The 19,187-nt window shown below is 36.2% G+C and overlaps 4 protein-coding genes and 1 long non-coding RNA gene across 5 annotated transcripts; 4 read left to right on the top strand and 1 right to left on the bottom strand.

The window, feature by feature from the left end:
• Nucleotides 1-97: 97 nt before the first annotated feature.
• Nucleotides 98-2,426, bottom strand: LOC130050530 (sodium-coupled monocarboxylate transporter 1-like). The gene is made up of 2 exons (XM_056150739.1): nucleotides 2,077-2,426; nucleotides 98-199 (listed from the first exon to the last, which is right to left on the bottom strand). Exons 1-2 carry the CDS (start codon nucleotides 2,416-2,418, stop codon nucleotides 98-100), a joined length of 444 nt encoding a protein of 147 aa, XP_056006714.1. The 5' UTR covers nucleotides 2,419-2,426.
• A 1,417-nt stretch (nucleotides 2,427-3,843) lies between these two features.
• On the top strand, nucleotides 3,844-5,503 carry LOC125658662 (uncharacterized). Its single transcript, XM_056149215.1, has one exon. It carries the CDS (start codon nucleotides 4,191-4,193, stop codon nucleotides 4,797-4,799), a length of 609 nt encoding a protein of 202 aa, XP_056005190.1. The 5' UTR covers nucleotides 3,844-4,190; the 3' UTR covers nucleotides 4,800-5,503.
• Nucleotides 4,885-6,160, top strand: LOC130050529 (uncharacterized). The gene is made up of 2 exons (XM_056150738.1): nucleotides 4,885-4,918; nucleotides 5,502-6,160. Exons 1-2 carry the CDS (start codon nucleotides 4,885-4,887, stop codon nucleotides 6,158-6,160), a joined length of 693 nt encoding a protein of 230 aa, XP_056006713.1.
• A 973-nt stretch (nucleotides 6,161-7,133) lies between these two features.
• On the top strand, nucleotides 7,134-10,505 carry LOC130050528 (uncharacterized; the record flags this gene model as incomplete). Its single annotated transcript, XM_056150737.1, has 1 exon — nucleotides 7,134-10,505. A coding segment is annotated over one exon (507 nt), but the record flags the coding sequence as incomplete, so codon positions are not given.
• Nucleotides 10,506-10,513: 8 nt separating this feature from the next.
• LOC130050145 (uncharacterized) lies at nucleotides 10,514-12,436 on the top strand. Its single transcript, XR_008798560.1, has 2 exons — nucleotides 10,514-11,973; nucleotides 12,108-12,436. It is a non-coding gene; the product is annotated as an uncharacterized LOC130050145 (long non-coding RNA).
• The last annotated feature ends 6,751 nt before the right edge of the window (nucleotides 12,437-19,187 follow it).

Here is a 19,187-nt window from a genome sequence, read left to right as displayed (position 1 = left end):
TTTTAAGTTTCGTTTCACACAAATCAAAACAAATTTCAAAGTCAGAGCCATACTTGTTTGTTAAAACGCTTACTCCTTGAACATTTAACATTGTATTTTATTTACTATTAACATTGTATTTCATTCTTATGTAATACAGGGTCCCTTGTATCATCGCGAATATTCGAACCCATTTTGATTGAAAACGCAGCTCCATATACTAGAAGGAAAGAAAATATAATAACATTTAGTAATTAATAGTACCTTATTCCATTCAGTAAATGAAGGACGATTTTTTTTCTATATCTGACACTCTCAATAGTCGAATCCAATTTGATGCTGAACAACGATTTTCCTGCTAAATTATAGATCTCGAAACGTTCGTGTTTGTAAAATCCTTCTAGGTTGACCGTGAGTAATAGATATGAACCACAGTGATCGACTCCATGAATTTGACGTCCCAATAGCTGACGTGTCGTCAAATTCAGAAAAGGTCTAAGGATGGATTTTTGTCGACATTAATTAATTCATTTAGGAGAAATGAGAAGTTTCACGTAATGCACATACATGAACATTGCCTTCGGTTTTAAAGATGTAATCAACAGCTGAATAAAATATCCCTTCATTCCCTCTTTTGGAATAAATATTAATGACATTTTATATCATTATGAATCTTTATTTTGTTCCAAATGTATAATGAATGTCCGGATAATCTCTCATTTTACATTTTCATCTGAATAAATGACAAGCCGTGCATCTTTTTAAAATTCTTTTTGAAAGCCAACTTTTTTGTTGTACATGTTTTACACTTTGTTCTGTTTTTTTTATTTATATATATATATATATATATTTTTACATTATTTTGCTTGTCATAAGAGGCGACCTTCAGGTAAAACTGCAAAACCAGAGGCCCCATGTCACAGCAGGTGTGGCATGATAAAGATCCTTCCCTGCTCAAAGACAGTAAGTACCAGTCATAGGCCTAAATTTTGCAGCCCTTCACCGGCAATGATGACGTCTCCATATGATTAAAAATTCTCCAGTGAAACATTAAAAATATACAATCAATCTGAAATGATGTTGGGAATTTTAATGAAATCGACAGCGTATTAAAATATCACTTCATAATTTCAAAGTATTGAACATAATCCCAGTTTGTCACAAAGTTGAGTTGTTACATGTAGTTTTTCGTTAATATTTATTTTCAATAAAAAATCCAAGTACAAAGAAGATGTGGAGGACTCTGCAGTGTCTTTTATTTCCAGATCACAAGGATATATCGAATCGACATATGAATGAAACTTATTATTGTTAATAAATGAAACGTCGTCGAAATATCATTTTTTTTCTCATGTAGAGGCTTTTGAATAAACTTTGCTTCATAAGAATATAAAAACAGGTCAGTTAACAAAAGAGCTCAATTCTTATCCATGGGATTTTTAACAGACTGTTGGAACACCTGATCACCAAAGACTACGAAGGTATTGTCAATGAGGAACTTCATCATATATCTAATTCAACTTCAGAGTATCAGGGTGGTTCAAGTAAATCTTTGGATGACTGATCACTAGATATGAATATTTCCCTTTTCCAATTTTGTTAAAGAAGCAACTGTCTATGATATCAAAATGTTTAGTCTTTAATTTGTAGTGAGGAATGGTCGTGTAGAGTCTTGAAAAGTCATACATTTTTTATATAATTTATTCGATTTGAAATTTACATAACGTTCTTCACAATATTTTATAATCCATGTTTGATTTACATTACTTCTGGCATATGCATTGACACAGACAGTACATTTAAAGTTTCTCCTTCAAACCTGTTAATATTACGGTACATGTAACTTTATATTCATCCATCCCATTGACTGGGATATTAAATGTGTCTAAAACTGTAGCATGATTTTGATGATATATTTCAACATTTACTGCGTATTTGAATGTACGTATCCAGTTTCTTAGTGTATTGCCTTCACGAAAATTCTCAACTTAACTTTTGTTGCTTTTATTAAATTCAACAGAGGGGGAATTGGGTTGCAGTCCCGTAACCCCATTATAGATCCGCCACTTGTTGATCTCATTGAATCCTAATACCTACCTCATACACGCTGGTTAGCTTTAAGGGATAAATCAAAGGCACCACAATTAAAACGCCAATAAAAAGACCGGCCATGACTTCCACATTGTACCATATGTACTGAAGTCCATAGACATATGTCTCCGCGGGAAGCCCAAGCATCATGATGGAGGACTCGAAAGACACCACCAGGGACAGAGTAAGAGGCAGCATCTTCATTTGACGGTTGCCGACCAAATACTCGGCAGCCGTGCGCTGTCTTCCACCGGAAAATGCATAAAAGATTCCGATTCCCAAAGAAATGATCACCGAGGCTCCAAAAATACAGTAATCTGCAACTCCAAAGCCCGGATGACTGTCCATCTTTCAGAAAAATGTTTCCCCTGCAATATTTATCGAACAATGATTTCGTTAAAACAGTTGTGACGATTTTTTTTCTCGGGAGTTCGTGATTTGAATAAAATTTTCAGATCAAGTAATCTGAAAGTTGCCTTTTTGGTTCACTCAAATTATTCAATATGTAGGGAAATTGTGACTGCACATTGCATATTCGTTTATCCTTGCTCAGTCAGACCGTGATCAAACTTATTATATATTGATATGGACTCTTAGACCGAAGCGATAATACAAACCCAACGCACTTTTTTTCTCGGGAGTTCGTGATTTGAATAAAATTTTGAGACCAAGTAATCTGAAAGTTGCCTTTTTGGTTCATTCAAATTATTCAATATGTAGGGAAATTGTGACTACACATTGCATATTCGTTTATCCTTTCTCAGTCAGACCGTGATCAAACTTACTATATATTGATATGGACTCTTAGACCGAAGCGATAATACATACCCAACGCACTTTTTTATACATGCATTTTGCCTTTTTCCGGATCCATGTGCTATAATTGAATAAAATCTGTATTTTGTAATACCTTCTTTTATTCTTTTCTTCCGCATTACGGATATTGAAACCGTTATTTCGTCTCCAATTCCATTGCGGTTTTGATATTTAGTATGACCATTAAGGGTTTGTTTTCAGGTCAACTTGGGCAACTTTTTAAAACAACTAAAGCTTTCCGTCTTTATGAACAATTTTTAAAAAGATAATAAAGAGGCATACTATGTACTGAAATAAATACTTGTGTATACGGGCACTAGAAAATAATCCAAGTATAGTGCAAAATACTTTTTACACACATAATCACAATCGCACACACATACATACACACATATGGGCCACATTTCTCACCCGAGTCACAATGACCGTTTTTCTTCGTTATAAGATTTTGCCCCGAACACTTTTGATCTTATTTTATGAACCCCACCTTAGCCCCACAGGAGCATGCCTCAACCGAATTAGAACCAACATGACTAAGCATAGCCTAGCAGTCAATGGCAGATTACTACATATCCCTATGTAAACCTTAGATGATGTATTGTAGCCCTACTCTTTCGGGGACCAAAAAATTCAATCTTCACTTCCTGCTAATGCTTCCATATTGATATGACTAATTATGACCCAATCGATCTTGAGAGAAAGGTTTTAAGTTTTATTTTCAGATATATTGCCAAATAAAACCCAAGGAATACTCTTTGCCAAATTTGGTTGATATTGGCTCAATGATATCTGGAGAAGAAGTGGATGGCGCTTTACCTGATGGAGGGCTCAAACATGTTCAGATCTCAGATGTCAAATATGCAAATATAGCCCAGATTGAAATATTATTGTACAATAATATGTTTTATGTCATCATTGTATCAAACAATCTATTTTAAAACTGATTATATTTTTAAAACTTGGTTTTTATGTTTATTTTTAACCTGTTGAATTATCACCGAGCTATTTATAAATCGTGTGTCCTTGGCCTCATTGATAGCCAATGAAATTGCAGATAAATGATCACCTGATTGTCACTTTTGTTTAACCCTGTATGAAGAAGGACGCTTTTATGACACAAAGAGATTGTTTGTTCTATAAGTTAATAGACGGGAAAGTTAAAGTTCTGGCCGTGAACTTCAGTTTAACTTAAAAGTAATGCACGCGGGAAGATTTGTTCTTTGACAAATGCGGTTCCACTAAAACGTAAGTGTGCAATTCAATGATTTATTGGACCATGCGCCCAAGGTACTGCCTACCCCAAAATGGCGGATCCTGTTGTTGTGGGCATCATCGGACATTCCTATGTAAAACGTTTGGAACGATTTATACTGCAAAATCCTGTGTATAAAAACTTGTGTCTGAACGAAGGTCGTATTAAGGTGTGTTTTCGAGATCAAGGCGGCTTGTCGGTATGTGGTCTGGTTAACTCGCCGAGATTGTGCACGTTTCCGATAGTCCCATCATTGTGTTTCCTGGAGATCGGGGGTAATGACGCTGCTACTCGTCCAGCTAATGTGATAGCTCAAGATATTTGGTCATACACAAACTATCTGATACATGTTTTGGGAGTTAAAAATGTGATTATCGGGCAGCTACTACGGCGGGACCCATGGAAATCTCCATTGGGCTACAATACCGAAGTACTGCAGATCAACAAACACTTAGATCAGCTAACTGCCAATCACGATCAGGTCCACTTCTGGAAGTACAGAGGGTTTGGGGACAACTTGTCGTACCTGGGGCGCGATGGTGTTCATTTACAAGAAGTTACGAGTGAAGATTCCCCAGCACCTATGGTGAAATACCCCAGGAGCATAAAATATGCAGTGCATAACAGAGTACAGAAATTCAAGGCCAGTTATCACTTATAGTAGTTAAGAATGGCATTTGTAACGAATTTCAGGCCTATATTCTATTTCGTTCAGGTCTGAATCTAATGTTGTTGAATATACAAATATGTTTGTCATGTGCTCAGCTTTAAAGTTTCTAGGTACTCTTACTCTGATACAGGCGTTTTAAGAATTTTAGTCTGTACAGAATTTGCTTCTAAATCTCTGAGTACTGCAAGTCTACTTTCACTTGTACATTAATGTACAGGGTTTGTAAGATTTCTAAGTCTGTATTCTGTTTCAAGCCTACTTCTAAGTATTTGGGCATGTACAGAATTTTATGAATTCTAAGTTAGCAGGATTTTAGTCTGCTTGTAAGTTTGATCTGTAATACAGGAATCCACACATATACAGATTTTTAAGATTTCAATGTTCTTATTCTGATACATACCTTTGGGTTGTACAAAGTTATAAGATTTCTAAGTTTATATTCTGATACAAGCCTTCTAAGTATGTAGCCTTGTACGGAATTCTAAGTTTGCAGTTAGCCTGCTTCTATGTAATACAGGAATTCACATCTTATAAGGTGTACGATAATTCACATGGCTATAATTTTAAAAGGGTATTTTGAGCTGGGATCAGTTCTAATCCACTTGCCATACAAGTTCATTTTAAGCTAGCGAAGCAGGACATCTTATATTGAATAGCTCTATAGAGTTATAACAAAATTTATATAATTTTCAGAGAAAACCAGGCATAAGCGGGCGTCAGTCAACACGCAAAAACCCGTTTCAAAGAGAAAGAAATCTACGGGGGCATCGGCGACGAATGCCGAACCTGTTGAACAAATCGACTATGATTTATTAGCTGCCGCCATCCTAAGACAAACACAGAACTCGAGCAACAGCTCTATGACTCAGGGTAGCAGCTACAGTGTGGATCATACTAATTTATCCGTGTGTGACATAAACAATACCAATGTTGACGATCAGGAAGTGTCTCCATTGGATGTTGCCACTCAACAAAGAGTAAATAACACTGCAACTAAGAATCCTGCATGCCTGTCCCCACCAACAGAGTCACAACAATCTTCAGATTCAACAGCATCTGTGGCTAAATTGGTTAATGCGTTATTGAATCAAGACGCAGGTGAGCCAGCAACAGCACAAGTTAAAAATGTAATTTCTTTGTCCGATGGGTTTCCTCTCGGTGCTGCAACATCCCAACGCTTAAAAGCTAAGGTCTGGGCAAATCAATTTATAGATTTAAGTTTGTTGTTGCAGCGTCGAGAGGAACCTATATCCTTGAGTATCACAACCGGGTCTGTGACAGTACAGCAGGGACAATCAAAACCAAAGGCGCACGGGTATCTTAAGGCAGGTTATGAAATTTTACTGGGATAAAATCCGCGAAACAATGTGACGTCATAATTGAAATAAGTATATCACTAAGTATATATTAAATTCCGATTTTATTTTTTATTTAAGTTTTATTTATGCATAACATAAACCATGCAGCTACTAAGATCCAACGAAATTCGAAATGCTATACTGCTGTTGTGTAATTTCTGTCTGATCGATATGAAAGTAAGCTGATGACGTCATGACTATACATCGAGTGACGTTGACACATGCAAGGAATTTGTTTATGTGTGCCATGCAAATATCGACAAAATGTGGAGTATTTGAAACATATGACATGGGATATATGGAATATATATGTGAAACGCTGAGAATTTATTGATATTAAGAAGGTATGTTGATATCATTCATTGACAATTTTGTTTAACGGAGAAAACATTCCATTTAGCATGTCGATCCGATTTTCCTCTGTCACACACTGAAATAAAACTGCAAAAGTAGCACATTAGGCCGCATACTTTTAGAAACATTTTATACACCGTGTGAAAGGTCATAAACTAATGTACACGGCAATTACTGATAGAATTGTCTGTTAAGAAAACTTTTAAAGAAAACTGCATAGCATCAGTGCAAAATGTAAAACATGGGCTAGATGGTTTCGTGTTTAAATGTTCAAAAATTATTTCTTATTGAAAGTGGTAGGATTCTATCAGTAATTCTGATATACTATGGATATTTTACCGTCATTATCGCCAGTTAGACCAATATTTAAATCTTGCGATAATGTGCTACTTTTACATTTTCTATTAAGGTACCTCCATGATCTATTTATAACAGTCATGCAATGACGTCATACGGAAGCGCATGTTTGTCATGTTGTTATGATACAAAATGTTCTCATGTGAACAAACCAAAATAGTTTTTAAGAGTTAGTAGCTCCCTCTCTCTCTGTGTGTAAGACAGATTTTAAAAAATATGCAGTTTACGTGCATAAATGAAACATGACATGCCTTAACATATCCGCACGCCACTGTCTATTCAACAGTGGACTGACGCCTTTTTTATTTTCATGGGGATTTACATAGAAAAGTTCCCAGACCAAGCCCCCCACCTCTTAAAATATTGTTACTACATAAGGGAATTGAGTAAACTTTTAGGAGATAAGGCGTGGAGTTTATATGATGAAAACTTTCGTTTGTTGAAACAGTCCACTGACTTGCCATGGCAAAAACCGGTCGAGGAATTACGAATCAAAGCTGCCTCCATTCATTATCAGTTACAGCAGCCCTTTCGTTCAAGCACAGGCAATAAGCCTATCAAATTCTGCTACGCATTCAACAATGGGAACCAATGTATCCACAACCCCTGCCCTTATACTCACAAATACCAAGCATGCTCCGGTTCCCATGCAAGGGTTAACTGCAGGGTTAGAAAACAAAAACAACCAACAAATTCAACCGCTAAGTCCTCATCAAGCACCCAATCAGCTTCCTTCTCCAGTCAACCCAAAAAGTTTAAGTAGCTTTCTAGCTAAATATGATGGTAACCTTGCTTCTTACCTCATAAATGGCTTTACTGATGGTTTTAGATTAGGGTGTATATCTGCCCCTTCACCATGTGTACCCCCAAAACCATAAATCCACTTTGGAACACCCAGAAATTATTAAACATTATATACAAGTGGGTTTAAGCAAAGGACGTATTGCTGGCCCATTCTCACACAAACCATTTGAAAATTTTGTTGTATCCCCATTGGGATTGGTCCCAAAAAGCAATACCAGAAAATTTTGGGTAATTCATGATCTTTCTTTCCCAAAAAACCAATCAGTCAATGCTAACATACCAAAAGAAAATTCGGTAGTGCAGTATGATTCTATAGATCAAGTAGTTCATTTAGTTCAAAAATTTGGGCACGGTTGCTTAATGGCAAAGACAGATATTGAAGATACATTTCGCATTATCCCAATCCACCCATCTGATTATTATTTGTTGGGGTTTACTTGGGAGGGTCAGTTCTATTACGACAAATGTCTACCTATGGGGGCGAGTAGTAGCTGTAATTTTTTTTAATCTTTTAGTACAGCTCTGCAATGGGCAATGGAACATGTTTTTCATGTCTCTGGGATATCGCATATTTTGGATGATTTTTTCTTTGTGGGGCCCCAAAATTCGCTTAGTTGTAGGAATGATCTTGCCAGTTTTTTTTTTTTTGTTTTTTTTTATTTCTGTGCAAGTCGATTGGTGTACCGATCAAGATGGAGAAAACTCGGGCACCTACAACCAACATTGTCATTTATCGAATAGAAGTAGATTCCACAAAAATGGAGTGTCGGCTCCCGTTAGATAAAATCCAAAAAATAAGCGACAAGCTGAACTGAATTAAAAGGTGCAAAAAGGTCACATTGAGAGACATGCAATCTATCATCGGTCTTCTAAATTTTGCTTGCTCTGTTGTGGTACCAGGTCGTACATTTCTTCGTCGTTTGATAAATTTGACATGCGGCGTAACAAATCCAAAATTCTACATTAGATTGAATAAGGATGCTAGGGCCGATTTAGACACCTGGGCTAAGTTTATTGACCACTTTAATGGAAAGTCAGTATTTTTGGACAATGTTTGGGTAACATCAGACCATCTCAGCTTATACATGGATGCTTCTGGTGCTTTTGTATTTTCAGCTGTTTTAGGTGCACAGTGGTTTGTATGTGAATGACCAATTGAATTGGAGGATTATACTATTTGTGTAAAAGAATTGTTTACAATTGTCCTTGCTTTAGAAGTGTGGTCAAGCCAATTTCAAAATAAAAAGGTTTTGTTCCTATCAGACAATATGGCTGTGGTAGAGGTCATCAACAAGAAATCCTGTAGGGATAATTCCTTAATGAGATTGCTTCGTAGACTCGTTTTAGTGTCATTACGGTTCAATATCCATTTTAGATCAAAGCACATACCTGGGAAATTGAATGTTACAGCTGACAGATTATCCCGTTTTAAATTTCAGGACGCCTTTCGGGAAACACCACATTTACACAGACAACAAACAAAAATTTTCCAGCGGAATTGCTTTACATTTAACAAACTCAGCACATAGACTTCTACAAGCTTCATTGGCCCCATCAACAAGGAAAGCATACCAACACTCATGGCAGCTTCTCCTTACCTGGGCCAATTCCATATCATTACCTATACCTTCCATTACACTGTGTAGTTTTATGGGTCATTTATTTAAAACCGGATATTCACCAAGCTCAATAGCATCATACATTTCAGCTTTGACATACATCCATGAAATTTTAGGATTGCCAAATCCAGCTCAGTGTTTCTTGGCGCAAAAGATGCTAAGAGGCTGTTACAAATTAGGTCCAACAGTAGACACTCGTCTACCAATTACTGGTGAAATTTTAAAAAGCATAATAAATGCATTGAGTCATACAGTTCCTAATCAGGCCCAATCATTATTACTAAAGGCTTTATTTCTGGTTGCATTCCATGGGTTCTTCAGATTGGGGGAATTAGTTGTTACATCAAAAACACAGTCAGTCAGAGTCATTCAAAGATCAGATGTGCATTTTGAGGCAGTAAATGGCAAGCTGAAGCAGGTGCAATTAGTCCTCCGAAATTTCAAAACGATTAAGTGTGGGTAACCACAGATTATTACCCTAGAAGCATCAGTCAATACTAATGCATGCCCAGTACATGCTTTATTCAACTACCTGAAACTATCGTCATTCCGGTGGACCTCTTTTCCAGTTTTTAGATGGTTGTCCTGTGTCTTATTCCTTTGTAGCACAAAAGTTGAATCAAGTTATAAGATTCATTGGGCTCGATCCAAACCAATATAAGGGTCACAGCTTTAGGATTGGAGCTGCTACTCATGCCTCTAAGCTGGGGTTTTCTGAAAATGCTATTCAGAATATGGGTAGATGGAAGTCTGATGCTGTCAAACGTTCCATCCGTTTGGGTTCAGTTCCTGTCACACTTCATTGAAGAAAATTCCTTGAACACATATTTAGGGATTTACAGGTAGTCTAGTCATTAGTTATATCAGTATTAGCATACTATCCCAGCCCGTTAGTAGTGCAATTTTTGTCTAAATTCCAACCCCCTTTTTCATCGTAGTTCAGATGATGTCTGCTACCACCCCCAGGGTTTGTAGTTCAGATTATGTCTGCTACCACCCCCGTGATTTGTAGTTCAGATTATGTCTGCTACCGCCTTCATGATTGGTAGTTCAGATGATGTCTGCTACCACCTCCATGATCTGTAGTTCGGATTATGTCTGCTACCACCCCCATGTCATGAGAGTTCAAGTGTAAATATCCTATATTTATTAAGAACTATGTAGTTGCTTTCGTTTGCTTTTTGTTGCTGGCCACCTGACAAATCAGTTAAGGTAGAGACCGATAGCAACCACGTGATCAGTAAAAATCGTGTATTTTCACGTGAAATTATTTTTCGGAATTCCGTACATCGCCATAGAGTAGTTGAAAAACAAAAAGGGGTTCCGAAAGTACAAGTTGTTGCTGTGACTGAATCGATGATTGAGAGGGTCGTCTCGACGAAAGATATCATAGAAATTTGGCCATAGTTTAGATTAGGAATACGTCAATGTAATAATAGTGGACTAAATGTTTCGTCCCTGCAGAATGACACTTTTTACTTCACGAAATTCACCACCATGCATAGCTGCGCTACGTAAACAAAGTTGTTGATGTAGCGTGATCGTGATGTCCGAGTGCTGCGAGTTTCAATACTGTTTATGTAGTCATTGAGAGTTTAAACAAAGTTTCTTCTGAGAAGAGGAATTCGATGGATGCATTCAACATGGACAACGAAATCATAATTTCATTTGGTAAGTGAAAAAAATGGCAAATTGAATTTGTATTCAACCCACTTTTCCTCTGCTATTTCACAATGCGATTTTATAATAACATCTATAAACGCACAATTTGGAGCGGTTTCATTTTTTGTGCATTTATGTATTCCATATGTGCCCAAAATATAACTCCTACATGTGCATGTAATTGCAAATGGATGTCATGTATATGCCAGATTTGGAAAAAAAATAGGGCTCTCACAAGTTTGAGGGGGGGGGGGTGTTGCACTAAAATTCTATTTGGTATAAATGATAGTACTTATAGTATCTTGAAATTTCATTGACCTAAGAGATATTTCAAATCTGGGGTTTCATGTTTCATGCAAGCATGTAGGTCTACAAAACTTTATTTAAAATATTTGTAAAATCACAAGCCCCCCTCATAGGCAAATAAATGTATTGTATGAAAATAAGATATGTATGTCCTTCTCTTGACCCACACTCCGTAAAGGAGACAGGTCTGATAAATCTAGAGTTGACTTGTTTTGATATTATTAGAATGAACTGGCAGTTTATGAAAACATATCTGTCATCTCATATTGTAATATGATAATTATGATGTTTATTCACCTCATCAAGGACCCGGGGGTGGGAGGGTATGCACAGTTTAAATAGAAGGTAACTATAACAATATGAAATAAATAACAATCATGCAGATGTACTACTACTGCAAGAGTTCACATTGCTGCACTGCACACATTTAACATACATGTAGTGTTACATATGTAATACTGATTTCAGACAATCATGTGTAATTTTCAATATATCAGCATTTTAAAGTTCACTAAACATGCATTGAGACACACAATTTCAAAATTGACATTGTCTAACACAGTATAATTAATGATTAATACTGACTGTGCAAATATTAATTATGATGATTTTTTTCTAAGCATCATCCTAAGGACCAGTGCAAGTTGAAATGGGCTTCCAGCCAACAACTTCAACAGCAATTTGCCATGAAAATCAGCAAGAAAGGTACAATATTTTCTATCTTAGTAAGATAGAATTTTTCATTTTAACACCAGACATTTATAAAGAAAACTCTTAGTATATTAGATATTCATCTTTTTTTCAATATTTGAATATACAGAATATATTTTTTATAACAGGTACTTCATTTACATTGATGTCATATCCCCTGGACCCCACAACTTTACAGGTTACAGAGAAAATTCAAGAACTTCTGCAAAATGTGGGACTTGGATAGAATCAATAATGTATTTGTGAGCCCAGAGCAATGGATATATTGTGCAACATACTAAAGTGTGAATTTAATGGAAAACAAGTACATGTACTCATGTATTACATGTCTTTTTTAAAGACAATAATATTGTATAAATATAGAGGAGGTGTCATTGTTGATTATTCTAAGTTTTTGATATATCAAAATCAGTAAACATTTCTAAATGAAAATAAAATACCAATTTTATAACTTTAATCAATGTGTTTGAATTTCTCATTTTCTACCCCACCCCCACCCCACCCCACCCCCCTTACACACACTCAGTGCATATATACTGTGAATGCAATATGCATGCATTCTAAGTTATCCAAGCGAGTTTTTGTTTCAGTGTGAGACTACAAGTAGGACTCATAAACTTATGAAGAGACATATATATTTGTGAGAGCAAGATAGCTGATATGAGCCTTGAGATCAATGGGTCGAGCCGCGGTGGTGGTCTAGAGGTTAGAGCGTTCGCCCCGCATGCGGAAGGCCAGGGTTCGAATCCCGGCCGCGACAGACCTGAGTTGTTGAAACAGGTAGTGACAGTTCCATTGCCAAACGCTCAGCATCAGGTGTGAATGTCACTGGTCCTCGGAGATGACCTTCAAAACGGATGCCCAGTGTCACAGTAGATGTGGCACGCTAAAGAACCCTCACTGCTCAATGGCCGTAAGCGCCGAGCAAAGGCCTAAATTTAAAGCCGTTCACCGGTCTTGGTAACATCTCCATATGAGTAAAAAATTCTCGAGAGATACGTTAAACAAGATACAATCAATCAATCCATGGGTCGATTGGGTGGAAATCTTTCCATTGATATTAAATATAAAGTTGTTATTTAAACATATTTGATGCACTATGCTGTATAATCATATCAATTTCTTATAATAGGTAATCGTGTCTGGTTATTATAAAAAAAATGTATGAAAAATAACTAAATATTAATGCAATCATTGCGAGTGCAAAAAGGTCAATCGCAAGAGCACATACATAAATGCATTGGCGGATATAAGGGGTGGGGGGACGGGGGCAACCGGCGCGAGCCCCCCTAAAATTTTCAAGTTTAAAGTAAATCGTGGTCTCTTGTTTAGAAAAATATATACGATAAAAGAAGCCATAATTTCCTCCACTCTCAGAGAAATAAATGTCTGACAAAATCTTTTGATTTATTGAATTACTTTCAGTGGGAGAACTGCTACTTTTTTCAAAAACCCTTAAAATTTGCGTTATTTTATTAATTTCACCTTATTAAAAATGACAGAAAATAATAAAAATGACTACATAGGAGACATATTTTAAGCCCTAAAAAATCTGTAAAATCCAGGAGTTTCTGAGGAATCGCCCCCCCCCCCCTTCAAGGCGGCCCCCAGACCCCTGCCTCATACAGTTGCACCCCCCCCCTCTCCCAACTTCAATTCCTGATCCGCCCCTGAAATAGCTTATAGAAACCTTCTTATTGTCATGTTGAATTTTCAAAGAGGTAATTTGGGAATGCTTAAACATTCTAAGTTATAAAAAGGTCAGTAGTTTATCTCTGCTGGCTGAATCTTTCTTCTCAATGCACCGAGTGCAATTCATGACGTCTATGTTCCTGCTCATTCTTTCTCCTCCATACCATGCAGTATATTAAAGGGGTTGGGATGTAATGGAGACATTTGTTTTAACAAATATAAATTGTATTTCAATTTTTTGTGGGGATTTTTATTTGGGAAAACTCTTGATATTAATCATCAAATATGATGACGTATGATAAATCTATATTCTGAGTGTAAGTGCACAAAGGTCAACAACGAGAACTACAACAAAATATAAGCTAAAATTTGAAATACATACTTTCTGTATTATATTTATTAATTTAAAAAAGGTATTACAAAGAATCTTCGAATTTCAGCAAGCTGTTTTTGATGGATTGTTTACAACATCTTTTAATAACCCTTTTTCTTACGAAAATGTGTAGTTTGTTAAAAGGGGGTGGGGTTAGGAATTTTTTGCTAGTTTCATATTGAACCCCATTATGGTGTATAATTTTTTTCATATATTTTACTTACTAATAGACTGACCACTTAATGAAATAAAATAAGAAATTTGATGGGTAATTTTTTTGCAGCTTAAGCAAAGGTATGACCCTGTGTACAAATATTGTGCACTGTTTTAAGGTAATTGGCCAATGTAGCTCTGTTGAAGTAATGTTGTTGCATGTTAATAATGATTGCTGAACTTGAAATTGATGTGTAATATACAATTATGTGAAAGGTTGTTTGGAACCATATATGACAAGTTATGATCCTTTTTACAATAAAAATGTTATAGCTCTATTTGTATATTGCTCTCTACTTATTTTTCTTCACTTTTTACGCTTTACAAGGACTAAAGAAGGTGTTGTTAAAATCGCCATATTTCTCAAAAACAAGGTCGATTACCTACATTGATTTTTTATTATGTTTTATATCGAAGCTTCATCATAAACATATATCAAAATAAAAAAAATTCAATGGTTAATTTTTTTAGCATCAACCTATCAATCTCTACCTTAATCACAAATTTTCAATGTGTTTATGTTACCTCTCTCGACAGAATTTTTTCTGACATTTTGATAAGCAATGTATGTCACCAGTCCCATCTTTGTCCTTTGGGTGGCGGAATCCAATTTTCATTGGATTTATGGCGGAACTTTGTAGATGCCACCTTAAGTTTTACAAGTTCTTGGTTTTTAACTATTGTGTGTAAATATGTTACCCGATGATCCCCGAATTTTTTATATGTGCTTTAACATGTTTTTATACTTATACATTATTATGTACATTGTTTCTCTTAAGTTCTAGGGAGATCCCACTGTCTGTCATAGCATTTGCTCAATAAGTCGGATTATGTTTGTCGGGGATCTCCCTATTAGTAATGTAGTTGATTTGTAGTAGTTTATTACGTTCGTCATTAATAAATGACAATTTTCATCCAAACTGATGTGGTTGTTTTCTAAGGTAAAAATTAACAAAGCTGCAGGTCTAAGATGGAACTGGAAATAATAAGTTTTGGAGTTATATGCAATATTGGGAAATCAAAAGATAAATGGAGGACATAAATTAAGAGCTTTAGCAATGCTGTAACGGATCGCAGATACAAAATATTGGGAAACGTTTCCTGCAAAACCAATGACTGTAGATCTCTCCAAAGTTGAAATGTCCGCCAGAAATGATACGTTGAGCATCACTGAAGAGACATTATTTGTCGAAATGCGCATCTGGTGCATCAAAATTGGTACCGTATAAGTTTTACATTATGACCCCTGGGTCGAGGCCTCTGCTGGTGGACTGTTAGTCCCCGAGGGTCTCTACAGCCCAGTAGCTAAGTACTTCATTACTAGCTTGAAAATACGGATGTATATTTAATTGCTGTTATAAAATTTAGAAATTCATTTCAAAATTAAGGATTATCTCCCTCATGCATAGCTCTTATCCTTGGACGAATTTGGCTCCACTTTTTTGGCACGCTGTTTTTGGCTATATTTAGCTCTAAAACTTCATAGTTATTTCGGATTTCAAACATTTCGGTTGAGCATCACTGAAGAGACATTATTTGTCGAAATGCGCATCTGGTGCATCAAAATTGGTACCGTATAAGTTTTACGTAAAGAAACAACCGAACTTCGCACACGAGTGGAAAACCACCGGTCTTTTGTGAAAGGTAAGGAAAGATTTACCGGTATTTTATTGAAAGTAGACATTAACGGAAAACTGGCAACTCAACTGTGTGACAAACGGGATGATTTCAGCTTCTCCATCGTCAACTTCCCATATTTATGTAGCAACATTCCATTATCACCTGCATATGGTGTTTATAGCTCTCAATTGATTCGATACGCAAGAGCTTGTTCTGCGGATAGCCAGTTTTTCAATCGAGGCAAAGTACTGAAAAACAAGTTGATGGTACAGTGATTTCAACTGTCTGGATTGAAGTCAGCCTTTCGCAAATTCTATGGTTGTTATAACGATTTAGTTTGCCAATACAACCAATCATTGGGTCAAATGCTGTCTGACATGTTTCAAACCGATTGTTAGACCTTTCTTGGCACACTCATTTTGACTACGGATAACTCCGTTTACTTGATCAGGATATAGGTCTCAGGGGATGCTTACTCCTCCTAGCCACCTGATCCCACCTCTGGTGTGTGCAGGGGCTCGTGCTTGTCCATGGAAGTCAACAGCCATCAGCATCAAGACCAAGATCAGGATATTCAAGAGTAACATCATTGTATTTAAGTTACTGTATATTATTTACTGTTCTTTATCTTCGCCTTTCACTTATCATTACTACATCAGAATCAAGAGTAGAACAGACAAATAACGTCACAAAGATTTCGTTTTACGCAGCGTTGTAAAATTGCATGCACATAGTACTTAAACCACAGAAGAAGAAGAAATCATTTTACAGTTGGAGGACGAGAGTCATAAAATTTCATATTTTGACCTATTATCTATCTGAATCAGCTAGAAATTGAAAATGGGTAAAAATTGCCATAAGGGCCCTTTTGTGTTGGGCGCAATCAATGTTTATGGGTTTATCATCATGTCCAAAGGCACGGAGAATCATCTTCCAAAATATCTTAAAATTCAAACCATCTAAAATAAAAAGAAATTTGTTTTAAGATTAACTACAAACATCTATACAATATTATAAACAGCAACAAAATAAATGGCTGTTTTCTATCTATACGCATGTTTTCGCTTTGTACTGATCAGATTTCTCAGTTTGTTTTATACCCGTATAAATGGAAAGCACATTTCCTACAAAGCGTTATTAATTCCCGTATTAAAGGGAAAGACAACTTTAACCATGTTGTTGCTTTTATGAATAAAGTATCACTTCCTGATATCGTAAATGACAGTCTTTAACAACAAAAATCCTTGCTTAACAATTAAATCAATATTAATCTATCATATATATTAAATTACCCACCGTTAAGAGAACGGCAACTGAAGTTTCTTTGATGACGTTACACCGTCAGTTCCGGTTTATTTCATTAGCAGCACTGTAAACATGACAAGTCACGAACAGTTAAGTTTGGAGCCGTATAAATTTGAGCCCGTTCTTTCGCAAGAAGACATTAAGAAAAGAAGACGTTCAGTCGAGTCGCAGACCAGGTAGACGGTACATGTTTCTTCATACAAATGTCTCGAACCTCAATTTGTCATTACGCAAATGATGGATCCACAGTTTACATAGTATTTTCTTTCCAGATGACTTGGTTGGGTCAGCATTTAAAAAAGACAACAACACTTTTTTTCACAACCCCCTTCGCACTAGCATAATCAACCGCTTGACAAGAAGGCATCAACCTATTTACAATGTCTTCGTAAAATCTACCACATGCACATCTTTGATAACTTTAGAATCTCATCAAAACCGGAATAGACGGGGGTACCTGTAAAGTGCGAAACGAAATCCGCCGAAACGAAGCGAAATCTACCGAAACGAAACGAACCCCATCAAAACGAAATCTACCGAAACGAAACGAGACAGATTGTATAACCGATCTCTTTTAATTATGATATTTCAAAATGGTATCTTAGGCCCCTGTAAAAGTTACCACATATCAATAAAATTCGCCTCCCCTTTGATGTAGGTTTTCGACTTGACTAGTACAAAGTTTTAAAAGTTAAAAGGGGATGAGTAAGCACAAAGTACATATCTGAAGTTGATTAAATACCATGTGCAATTAGTTTCGGATCCATAAGTTTCAGAACAAAGGGTTACAGTCTCAGAGGTCTGGGGAAACACACTAAACAAAGGGTGGGGTCGCCGTTGTTGGATCCGCTTTTGGGCATAAATACATTGTTTGAAGAAAATGGTGTCTGAGAAAGTTGAAATCAGGAAGAGCTCTTAACTTCTTATTGTATCTCTAGCTGCTGAGGTGAGAGTACTTTCAAGTGTCTTTTGGAAATATCATTGTTTCCAACTCGGACTGAGTTCGAAACCTTGGTGTTTTCTTCGACAGTGTACATGTACTTTCTTTTAAAAATCATCTTAGTTCCATCTCTCGTTCTTGCTATTATCATCTACTGAATATTGCACGGATTCGTTCTTTCATCAATGATGACGCCTGCAAGACACTTGTATGTTCTCTTGTGTTATCATGCTTAGACTATGGAAATGCACTATTTAAAGGGCTACCCCAAACAGATCTGAGCAGGCTACAGATAATCCAAAACTCAGCAGCTCGACTTGTTGCCCGGGTCAGGAAGCATGGCCATATATCACCGGTGCTTGTGTCCTTGCACTGGCTTCCAGTTGATTCCCGTGTTGAATACAAGATTTTACTACACACATACAAGGCACTAAACGGATTGGCACCGGCCTATATCAGCGACCTCATCACTGTGTACGAACCAAAACGATCTCTGCGTTCATGCAATTCACGATTGCTAGAAAAATCCCGTGTTCGTATAAAGACATATGGAGATCGAAGGTTTGATGTAACAGATGCCACACTATGGAACAGTTTACCGATAGACATCCATTCGTGTGGCACTGTCAAAAGTTTTAAGACATGCCTCAAAGCAAATCTTTTTAGGAAATCTTATAACCATATTTTGTAATACATGTATATTCTTTTTTAAAGTAAAGGCTGGTTTGTCACATGAACTCGTAATGTTTAAATTGTTTTATTTTATTTGGATGTTATATTTTATGCTCTGATTAATCTTATCATGTTTTACATTTTACATTGTTAAAGCGCTTAGAGTAATTACAAATTATATAATGCGCCATATAAGTGCCGCACATTATTATTATTATTAATAATGGAAACATTGAATAGTATACCATACTATATGAATGCAATTCGGTGATATATATATATATATATATATATATATATATATATATATATATATATATACATGTATTATAAAAAATTATTATTGATATGTAGTGAGTCTAAAGATAACTCTATACATTTGGGGTGTTGCTA

Source organism: Ostrea edulis, chromosome 9 (assembly GCF_947568905.1).
Source record: "Ostrea edulis chromosome 9, xbOstEdul1.1, whole genome shotgun sequence".
In the NCBI taxonomy this organism is placed as follows: Eukaryota; Metazoa; Mollusca; class Bivalvia; order Ostreida; family Ostreidae; genus Ostrea; species Ostrea edulis.
Note: the sequence above shows the minus strand (reverse complement) of the source record. Positions and strands in the feature narration are given on the sequence as shown.

Bases quoted from the DNA above. Each gene is read 5' to 3' on its own strand.
- LOC130050530 (XM_056150739.1), bottom strand. From the start codon at position 2,418: ATGGACAGTCATCCGGGCTTTGGAGTTGCAGATTACTGTATTTTTGGA. The intron at 200-2,076 runs GTAGGTATTAGG...CTTTCCTTCTAG, and splicing joins AGCTAACCAGCGTGTATGAG to TATATGGAGCTGCGTTTTCA.
- LOC125658662 (XM_056149215.1), top strand. From the start codon at position 4,191: ATGGCGGATCCTGTTGTTGTGGGCATCATCGGACATTCCTATGTAAAA.
- LOC130050529 (XM_056150738.1), top strand. From the start codon at position 4,885: ATGTTTGTCATGTGCTCAGCTTTAAAGTTTCTAG. The intron at 4,919-5,501 runs GTACTCTTACTC...TATAATTTTCAG, and splicing joins CTCAGCTTTAAAGTTTCTAG to AGAAAACCAGGCATAAGCGG.